Raw genomic sequence first — 11,410 nt, 5'->3', positions numbered from 1 at the left:
ACAGCAACTTGTCTGTTCCCCTTCCCCCAATTCCCCAGCACTGTTCCCATCCCCCCAATTCCCCAATAAAAATCTTTAAAAAAAGAAAAAATCCTTCAGGAATATAGGCAAAATAAAGACATTCTCAGATGAAAGGAAACTAAGAGAATTTATCACCAGCAGACTTGTTTTAAAAGAAATGCTAAAGAAAGTTCTTCAGAATGAGGGGAAATTACACCAGAGGGAAACGCAGAACTTTAGGAATGAAGAAAGAACAAAAGAAATGATGAATATCTGGATAAAGAGTATTTTGTCCTCTTAAATTCTTTACAATATGTATGTCTGTTGGAAGCAAAAATTATAACATTGCAATGCTTCAATGTATCTAGATGTAATATATATGACAACTATAACGTAAAACAGTAGGATAAACAACCTATGTGGTTATAAGGTTTCTACATTTTACTTGAAGTGGTAAAATATTAGTTCTATGTAGATTATGAAAAGTTAGATATATACATTATAATCCTTAGAGCAACTACTCAAAAAGTACCACAAAGACATACAGCCCAAAAGCCAGCAAATAAATTAAGATGAAATATTGTGAAGTATTCAAATAATCCAAAAGAAGCCAGGAAAGAGAATGAAATAGAGGGGGCAAATAGTACACAAATAAAACAATAGCTTTAAATCCAACCATAACTGCAATTATATTAAATATAAATAGTCTAAACACAAATTAAAAGAGAGAGATTTTCAGACTGGATAAAAAACAAAACTCAATCACATGCAGTCTATAAGAAAACCTATTTTAAATATAGTAGTAAAGATAGATGTAAAGTAACATGATGGAAAAAGACATCCCATGAAAACCATAATCCAAAGAAAGATAGAGTGCCTATATCAACTTCAGACAAAGTAGACTTCAAAATAGGGAAAATTAGCAGTGATAAAGATGCACATTATATAATGAAAAAAGGGTAAATTCACCAAGAAGATGTAATCCTAAATGTGTATGTACGTAACAAGACAGTTCCAAAATACAGGAAGCAAAAGCTGACAGAGTTGAGCAGAAATAGACAAATTCACAGTTACACTTGAACATCATGAGACCATTAATCCTAAAGTTTTGGCCACAATTGCTCTTCTTAGTAGGTGTTATGAAGATTACCCCTCTCTGTTACAACAAAGAAATGATCCTGCTCCAGAGGGTTTAGAGTAAGTGTGACATCATGTCCCGTGCTGTGAGGATCCCACCCTAGCCAGATATGGGACTGTGAACATGGCTGGACATTAGCTACTACTAGATGAAACTATAGAGAAAATCAATAGTAATTTTCCAGGAATATCTGTCTGAGAAACCTGAGAAAACTCAAATGTAACATTAACAGTTTGTTGTGAACAGGTGTTGTTTTTTACATTCATCATCTGTTCTGCCACTTCTGGTAACTGTATCCAGATTTTGCTTTAGGGAAAATACCCCTTCCCCAGCTTAAGCAATGATCAACTTAAGTCAATAAGTATAGTCCACCCTCCTGACACTAGTAGCTGGTCAGAGATGAGTATACCACCCAGCCAGAGCCAACGAGATGCAAGGACATGCTTGCTAGGGCTTCCAGGAAAGAGACCTTCTTCTTTCCTCTTTGGGAACCACTAGAAAAGAGGATGTCCCTTTGGCCAGATGATGTGGTGGGAGGATATGATGGCTGGCAGGCTAGTCTTTGTGATATCATGAGGGAGAGCCTAGAACTATGCTATGTAGCGTGTGAGGGGGAAGCTTACACTGTTGAAGGCAGAGTGGAAGGATAGACAGAAAAAGGACTTTAATGATATCATTTGAGCCTCTGGTTGACAGAACAGCTCTGGTATTTTCCGTTATGAAAAAAAACAAAATTTTTTTTGCTTAAATTAATTTGAGTTAAATTTTTGATCATTCACAACACAGAGTTCTGACTAACATAAGGTTTACTCCTTCATTCCTCTCTAAACCCCATGTCTTTCTCCAAAAATGAAAACAAAAGCCGTGTGATTCAAGTGATTCTATTTTAATGATGGGCAGTATCTTTACTTGTAGAAAATAACAATATGAAAGTATTTTAAAAGACAAAGCTTTATATGTAGAAATAATCATCACTTAATGAATAGTAATACACACATAAAAAGTAATCATTCAGGATTTAAGACTGTAAGCAAAAAAATAGGTTTTTCATGTCTATATTTATACAGAATGCTATTAACTCTGCTTTTACTGAAAACTTTGAAGAGTATTGCTCAAGCTATTGTCTCCTGTGAGAATGTTTACCACTATCAGCCATTCGTAATTCCTTTTTTTCTTTTTGAGGACTATTTGACAACTAAAAATTGTATATATCTAAGGTGTACAATTTGATGATTTGATATAGGTATACACTGTGAAATAATCACTATAATCAAGCTAATTATCAGATCTATCACTTCAGACAATTATTAATTTCTTTTTTCCTTTTCTTTTATTTCTCTTTTCTTGGTAATTCTTAAAAGAACAAGAACAGATTCTGAAGGCCCAGGTCTTTCCAGACCCTGTTGGCACTCAAGGGAAGAATGGTTTCCAAATTCCTTCGTGGGTTTTGCATTGCAGGCTCAAGCTACCTCCTTGAGGGAAAATTCTTTAAGTATTCTGGAAGGCACAGTCATCCCTAACCTCAGTGGAAACGATTCAAACTGTCTGGTGGAACAGGGATTAGGTGCTTAAAATCAGGGAATTCTGAAAATGAAAATGTTTTTGTAGATAAGGATTATTTATATAAAGAGACTGAATAGTTATATGAAAAGAGTTAATTCTGGGTAAAGGTGAGGTTCAAGAGACTGGTCTTCATGAGGCTTTGATCAAGGACCATCAAGGGGACTTGGAAGTGAAGTAAACATGGTCCTTCAGGGAAGCTGTCCCTGGCCTGGTGGGGGGATGTCTCCCATACCCAGGACTGTCATCCACGATAACACGTGAAGGAGCACAGGGGCACAGTGTACGAGGAAGGTTTGCAGGAAAGCAAAATCACGTCAGAGAAGTTTCCTGACCAGGTGGCTTTGAGGAACAGGGAACATTTCAGCATGTGGAGATGGAGGTGGCTTTCTGGTCTGCAGACAAGAGCATGAGGAAAGACACAGAGAAAAAGACAGTACAGAGTAGTGCAGGAGCCATTGAGTAGTCCAGCTGGAGTGGGGCCTGGTCATAGAACCACCTGTTCTGAGGGAGCTCTACTGGGGAAAGGCTTAATTCATGATGAAGACCAATTCAGAGGCCCTCAGGTGAGATGGATGAGAGACCCCCGACTGACATCCCAAAGAGGCCACATACACGGTGTAATAGAAAAGATCCATGGCCCTGGTGTGATTTCCAGCTCCACCATTTAATACCTGTGTGACCTTAGGCATTCCCTTAACTCTCTCAGCCTCAGGACCCCGAGTCAAAAAAGAGGAGAATAATATTTTTTCTGTGTACCTCACCGGATTAGCATGAACAGGAGGAGAAACAGTGGGCACACAATAGCACTGCCAAATACTTTGTCATAGTCGGTTATCTCGTCATATGCGACACTCCCCAGTAAATTCTTTATTCTTTTATTGCCACTAAATACCAGATCCCTGAGGTCAGGGAACACGTCTTCTTTAGAACTGGGAACATAGTATATATAATTTTTTTAAAGGTACTTGATGAATGAATGAGTAAATGAATGAATAATGTTCAGAGCCCTTCAACGAGATAATAACATCAACCTCCTAACTACACTGAAAGCCTGTGTAATGTTCTTTGACTTGGCTTGTTTGGCCCAGTGGAGGCTCTGAGTTAGTGGTGATCAGTTGATATCATGGTAGAGAAGGAAGCCTGTGAAGGTGGAGTCGTTGACATTATCTGCATAGAGCCCATTATGTTCCCCATCCCCATACACTTGGAGCCACACTTGGTCACCCGACGCCAGATAGAGGAGCACAGAGCCAGAGGCTTGGTCCAAGTTCTTGTCTTGGTATTGGTCAAAGGTGAAGAGCACAGCCTTGTCCTTCTTGTAGAGGCTGACTTTTACATCCTTCAAGTAGACTGTAATGTGGTAGGAGAAGTAGTATAGCCCAGGAATGTTGCAATGGAATTTGCCAGTGGTGCTATCATAGTGGTTTTGTTGATTGTAGAAGATTTTGGTAAAGCGAATGGGAACATTAGGGACAGTGACTCGGGCCTCCAATCCCACACTGAATGCTGAGCGGTATACAAAGGCACTTTCTCCAGGTTCTCCTTTCCTGCCTTGGGCTCCCGGAAAGCCTCGGGGGCCTTCAAACCCAATCGCTCCGGTTTCACCAGTTTCACCCTTAGGACCAACAAGACCTAAAAAATAAAAACACTTCAGTGACCACAAGAAACAGAACTCCTGCCTCAGTTGACCCCAGCCTAAAATACTGTCTCTATAACCCCTATCCAAAACCTGCTTGACTTACAGAGCAAAGAACCAATAGGAGCTCCCAAAGCAGAGAGATATTCCTCTTCCTTCCACATCCCCCCAGCAGGCTTCCATAAATTCTCTCCAACCTTATCTCCTATCGGTCTCCATCATCGCCCCTCCACCTGCTTTTTTTTCTTTTCTTTGTTTATGGTGTATCGACCTTTATTGAAAATTTTCAGGTCAATAACCACCTGCCAGCTCTTTATGTGCTAGCTCAACCAACCATACTTTTGCTCTTCTATCCCCTCTATCTTGGATGCCCTCCATCAATTATTCTGTCCATTCATCCTTTAAGGCCTAGCGCAAGTTCTTCCTCCTCCTTAAAGCCTTCATTGTTAATCCAAGTCTTCCCTGAGGGCATTTTGTCTCTGTTCCATACTTTGAGCATTTGTCCACATTCAGTTTGGCATATTTGCAATATTTGTAGACTTCCTTATAATAACTTCTCACAGAGTCTTGTGCATTAGACTTACCTTCTTAACTAGACCAAGAATTCTCCAGGAGCAGGACTGTGACCTGCAGGAGGTATACTCTAAGTGTGGTTGAATGTCACTGGATGGAATGGGAATTAAGTGGAAATGCATGGCAATAGGAATGTTAACAGATTGGGAATAGGGATGGATGAGGGTGGGGATGAGAAAGGAAATGGGGAAGGAGATGTGGATGGAGCAGAGTCAAGGGTATTTGATTTTACAGGTACCACATAGTCTCACCACTGAAAGGTCAACTCCAAATCCATTTTAAGTTGCTTATGGGTCACATCAGAATGTTTTGCTTCTTCCCTGTGTCTAGGCCTTAGTCAATAACAACACCCTTATATAGTTCTAGAAGCACTCCTCTACCCAGAAGTCTGGTAGAGGAGGTCAAAAAAACTTGTTCTTACCTGCATCTCCTTTTTCACCCTTCTCACCAGGGGCGCCATCTCTGCCATCACGACCTGGGATCCCATTGTGGCCAGGATGTCCTGGGATGCCTGCCATCCAACCAGTGCAGACCCCTTTGGGCAGGGGGAGCAGGGCTTCAGGCTTTTCAGTTATGAATTCCTGGGCGTGACTGGGCAGGACTAGTAGCAGTAGAACAGCTTGTAGCAACAGCATCCTGAGCCCTGGAATCTGGACCTGCAGTGTCAGCCATGAGAGAGCAGACCCCACACAGCACACCCATTCAGGACCTAAACAAGACTCGGGCCATCTCAGCAGAGTCCACTTCTGAGACCTGCTCTCCCAATACTCAGCTCTTCCAGGAAGACTTTTCTGACTATTGCAACCAACCTTGATCTCTTTCTTCCCTGAAATTTGCAGTATTCAGCATCATTCCTTGTGTGTAGTCTCCTTTCCTCAACAGAATTGTAAGTTCGGTGATGACAGGACAGCATCCCACCAATTTCATCATATCTGAGCAGAGGACCAGGCACAGGGAAAGCTCCAAGAGGCAACGTGTCAAGAATCTTTCCCTTGAGTTTTCCAAGCATGTTGACAGGTCATTCCATTCAGCTCTCACCAACTTCTCTCTCTAGGCTCCTTCCTTTTCCTTCTTCATTTCCCTTTCCCTCATTTATGTCTGTTCTTCCTTTTTCTCCCATTCTCTTTCTTCCTCTCCCTTTCTCCTTAAATTAAACCATTTGGTATCTTACGCACATGTACACACACACACACACACACACACACACACACACAGAATTGCCTTGGATTAGTCAGATCATCAGAGACACATTGTCCTATGAGACTATCCACTGGCTCTTTGCTTGGACCACCCTTAACTGCACCTCCTCATGTGCCTGATCCCTACACAGCCTTCAGGGCATAGTTGAGATGTCTTTTCTCAGGAGACCCTCCTGATTCTTCCTCCCCCAACTGGGTTGATTATTCCTCCTCTCTGCTCCCTCCATGCCCTCACTTATCTCTAGCATTGCACTTCTTGCGCTGTACTGTAGTCCCTGATTTGCTCACCCATTTCCCCCATTAAACTACAAGCACTGCGCAGGGAGCAAGGAGGGGTAGCAAAGCCTAACATACTACCAGCTCAGAGTAGGGGCTAAATAAATATTTTTTAAATGAAAACAAAAGAGCATAAAGCCAGAGAGAGGATGAAAGGAAGAATAAAGGGAAGGAGAAAAGGAGAGGAAAAGAAGAAGGGAGGGTGGAGTATATTTGAAATATGTATTATGGGAGCCCTGGCAAAAAGCTCAAGTGACACAGGTAGCCAAGGATTTCTCTGTCTCAGAATCATCCTTTAATAGCCCCTCCCAGAAGATGGTCCTTTACATGCATAGGAACTCTGGTTCCCTTCTAGCTTCTGCTGGTAAGCTGACCTTAGCCCCCACATCGGATTACCAGGGTCTTAGTGTCCCTGTCCCTCTCTCACCAGGGAGGTGAAAGCACCACTGAGAGAGAAATGGGCCCTAGGATCCTGAACTACAGGCATTGCTAAGACCCTCTGTGGAGTTTGAGAGGTGGTTAATCCCAAGAACCTGACTCTAACCAAAACACAATCCATGAGCATGTTTTTACCCTAAAAACTCACTAGTGTTCATCAGTTGGCCTGTTTCTTATAGCTTACACAGTCTCCAGAGTTGGGTTTGGCTTAGGAGACAGCTCCTTTGGGAGGGATGCAGGAAAGACTCTGAGTGACACAACCAACTCATCTTTCATATATATACTCATCATCATATATATACATATTCATATACATTCATATATATAGTCACCTTTTACATACACACTCACACAGACATTAAAACTAGTAATAGAAACACTCTGGAAACTAGAGAAAACAAAACAATTCTCCATCCCAAGAATTTCTGTTGCTTTTCAAACATAGTGGAAAACATACTTTATGTAGGAATTTTATTTCCTCATTTTTGCCTTGTCATTTTCTAGTTTTTATAATCATTATTTTAAATGTATGTGTGCTAGTCCATCAAATGAATACAACCAAAATATACTTAACCATTTCCATTTTGTTGAATTTGTAGCTTATTTCCATTTTAAATTTTATTTTAAATCAATAACAAATATCCTTAGGCATATAGCTTATTCTCAAATTATTATTCTGTTATGACATATTCTCAAAAGAAAACTACTGGATCAAAACGTACAAACATTTTTAAAGCTGTTAATGCACATTCCCAAATTGTAGTTTGTTATACTGTTACCCGGTAGTACTGTTATACTGTTACTGCAGTATGTCAATGTGTATATAAAAGAGCCTATCTTAACCACTCCCACCAGCTTTGGATATTATCATTAAAAACAGGTTTGGTTTTTTTTGTTAGTTTAATGAATAAAAGAAATAGTGCCTTCCTACTTTGATTGTTAGTGAGTTGTATATTTTATTAAAAGCTTATTTTCTAATATACTTTCTTATCCTAGTTTCCTCATTCATGATACCTCTGTTAGTGTTTTTTGTCACTTAATTTACTAGGGACACAATGTATTTTTTAAAATTAATTTGTATGAGCTCTTTATGCCAAAACTTTGTCATATATGCTGTCACTATTTTCTCTAGTGTGCAGATCATTTTTTTGTTTTGTTTATACTGTTTTTTAAGTGACAGAAATTTTAGTTTTTATACAGTCAAGTATGTTGATGTTTTTCTTTGCTTCTAAGAGTTGAACAGTCTTTATCCATGCTAGGGTTTGGTAAATGTCCTATTTTATTTTCTTCTATTGTTTGGTAAATTTTAAAATTCACTTTTTAATCCACCTCTGATATTTTGTTTTGGTGTAAGTTGGGATCTAAAATACTCAAATGATTCCTCCCTATTTGCAGACTAGTTATTTAAAGACACCTTTAATTGAATTAATATGTTCCCTCTCTAGTGATCTGATACATCATTTATCAATATCAAGTTCTAATGTGATCTTATAAGTAAAGTGAGAATTGAGAATGAGACCAGATAATGGAGAGGACGAGAGACAGAGAGACAGAGGCAACACAGCAGCTGAGATGGGTGCTGACAGACACCAATGCTGCTCCTTGGTTGTGGAGTCTCTAGTCAAGGCTCACTCTTACTATCTACATATATCTTTGTCGCCCTCTACTGGATTTGGAGGGCTCAGAAAGGTGTTCTCAATAGCTGCTGGAAATAAAATGAGACAGATTAGGCTTAGCTTGTCCCAGGATAAGAGAAGAAAGAGGAGAGTTAAATAAGAAGACAAGGAGGAGAGACCACCTGAACCCTTTTTGTATGTAGGAAGAATACTTGTTCTGAGACTTTTAAGACTTCATATGTCTTTAAACTTTTCCACTATTTGTCACCGCCATTCTTTCTCCTTCTGGAGTTAGCAATAAAACTCCTAAGAAGAACTCTGAAAGACTCTGTGCTTGTTTTCTCCAGAAATGAGGAAGGCAGAATCTATGGGGCTGTGTTCTTGTCCATAGGGACATAGGAGAAGAGAATCCAGAATGTGAGAACTGGTGGAGGCAGGTACAAAGGGCCCCAGAGATAAAGGGTGATGGGGGGCTTCCTCCAAACTGTTGAAAGGAGTACATTCTCCCAGCCCAAGGAAAGGCATTCTGTCCTCAACACTTCAGTGTTATGGACAGATTTTTCCACTAACAGGAACAATTGGGTTCCATGACAGTAGCATGGGGAGGAGGTACTGAAAGGAGGGGTGGGGAGAAGATGGATACAGGATTGTAGGAATCTCTGATGCTACAAACAGATTCTGAGTCAAGGGAAAGGTTGTCTTCTAACCTAGTTCTGGGTGGAAAAATCAGCATTTGATAACAATTGAAGATCAGTGCAGAGCTGCCTAGTTTTCAAACAAACTATTCTAAAATTATGTGTACACTTTGTTTAAATACAGCAATTGTTACACTTTGATTTTGAAAGAATTCTATTTCCATAGGAAAAAAAAATTATGAAATGAAACTGTAATCTAAGGCTGCAATCTAAGACTCGGTCGTGTGTATAAAGAAAACTTGTACATGTATCATGAAGCTAAATCCCAAGTTCCATGTATAATTCTTTGTCATTGTAGAATGCCATTTATAAAGTTCTTACCTTACTTAATATCTCATTTAATTCTCACAACCATCTTGAGAGACAGTGTGTGGTAGAACGGGGAGAACATGCTCTATGATCTCAGTGCTTGGGTGAAAATAATTTGTCTTTACCTGTAACATGTTTCAGTCATATACTTCTTGGAGGATTAAGTGGTATAGTCCATATAAAGTACTCAGAACGGTGTCTGGCACATGTCAGTGCTCAATAAATCTTAGCTATAACTATATCCATTTTAGAGATGAGGAAAGTGGGCTTCAGGGATGTTAAATAACTTATCCGGAATCCCAGGACTACAATGTAGAGGAGTTGGAAATCAAACTCTGGTCTTCCAAAGCCCAACAATGGACTCTTTGGCATAATCCAGAGAAGGAAAAGAGCATTAGGGTCACACATCTGCCTTTTACTATTCCACCCCGTAGGATGGGGATATGACAGACAGCAGAGTGAACAAACCTCCAGGTCATGATGCAAGTGACCTGGCTTCTAGTCTAGGCTCCACCATTAACTCACTGAGTGACTTCCTTCCTTCACCCCCCTTCTTGGACTTCATGCTCTTTGCCTGCAAATGTGATTATTAATGATATTAATCCTTTCTTAGCCAATTTCACATTATTATTGTAAGAACCAATTGCCTAGAAGTATGAAAAAGTATTTTATAAATTTATACGGTGATCCACACATATAAATGAAGAGAAGGGAAGCAAACGAACATTTATGGATCACCTATATGGATCACCCCTTTAATCTTATTTCATCCCCACAATTCCAGGAGGTAGGTCTCAATTCCCATGAAAGGAATCTGAGGGCCAGAGAGATCTGGTAACTTCTGCCCATGGATAACAGGAAAGAGTGCAGAGGTGCACTTTGAAATTCAAAGACTGGATTCTTTTCACCACGCTGGCTTTCATGGCACACCGTGTACAGGCATTTACTCGCTTTTAAAAAATATACAAGGGAATGTTCCTAATATTCTATGGATCCTGAAGGGCTGTAGTATAATGTCCCATTTTCATATGTTAAAATGTATGAGAAATTCCACTTTGAGCTGTTGGAATTTCAGTAACAGCAGCAGAATCTTGTGAAATGCAAGAATGGGGTCTCCTTTGGGACTGGCAGGGGACACAGCATGGGGGAAAGAGGTCACCAAATCCAGTGCCAACCCTTCCAGCAGGAAAGGGCATTAAAGCACAGTTCACAAAGTCCCTGAGAGACAAAAGGGACCCCAGGAAACCATCTCACCTCTGCCCTGCTTTTACAAATGGGAAGCTAAGGGGAAGGAAAAGGGTGCATATATTAGATCCTCCTAGAAGCCAGCTCCCACACGAAGAGCTTTTACACACTATTTATTTTATTTATTATTTATTTTAATTTTTACAAGAACTCCATGAAGCAAGGAAAATCACCCCAACTTTGGAGATGGGAAACTGAGAGATTAAGAAGATCTCTGTGAGGATCCCGTGCTGACGTCCAAACCAGTGAGCTTTCCATCACATTATACTGCCCCAAAAAAGCCTTCTCAAGTTTAGTTTTTAATTTGCTGAATGAGGGCATGTGTGATGAGGGACGTGAGAATGCTTTGAAATTGCCAAGAGTACTTTGGAGTATAAATTACATAAGGCACTTTCAAACCTTATTTCATTTAATCCTCCCCATAGCTCTGCTTTGGACTCCACTATATAGAAGAATCTGAGACTCAGAGAGACCAAGATGCTGGCTCAAAATCATGCAACTCTTAGGTTGAATTATATGAGCTTGCCATTTTTAAAGGTCAAAAATAGTAGAATACTGGCAATTCACATGGCGCAACCTAATGATAAATGAAAGAATGAGGAATTAACTCAGGAGGATTACCTGAAAGCTTTTACTCAGCACTGGGAGAGCTCTCAGCATCCCCATTCCCAAATAAATCTCTCTCTCTCTCTCTCTCTCTCTCTCTCTCTCTCTCTCTCTCT

General features: G+C 40.1%; 1 protein-coding gene across 1 annotated transcript in view; it reads right to left on the bottom strand.

Moving 5' to 3' along the window:
- Nucleotides 1-2,003: 2,003 nt before the first annotated feature.
- ADIPOQ (adiponectin, C1Q and collagen domain containing) overlaps nucleotides 2,004-11,410 on the bottom strand; it is a 10,980-nt gene continuing 1,573 nt past the window's right edge. The window contains exons 2-3 of the mRNA XM_019667689.1: nucleotides 5,332-5,566; nucleotides 2,004-4,333 (exon numbers count right to left, since the gene is read on the bottom strand). Coding sequence (XP_019523234.1) covers nucleotides 3,813-4,333; nucleotides 5,332-5,566 — 756 coding nt within the window. The 3' untranslated portion in view covers nucleotides 2,004-3,812. The remainder of the gene's footprint in view (nucleotides 4,334-5,331; nucleotides 5,567-11,410) is intronic.

This window comes from Hipposideros armiger, unplaced genomic scaffold (genome assembly GCF_001890085.2).
Source record: "Hipposideros armiger isolate ML-2016 unplaced genomic scaffold, ASM189008v1 scaffold_14, whole genome shotgun sequence".
In the NCBI taxonomy this organism is placed as follows: domain Eukaryota; kingdom Metazoa; phylum Chordata; class Mammalia; order Chiroptera; family Hipposideridae; genus Hipposideros; species Hipposideros armiger.
The sequence above is the reverse complement of the archived record's forward strand: the minus strand, read 5'-3'. Positions and strand labels throughout refer to the sequence as shown.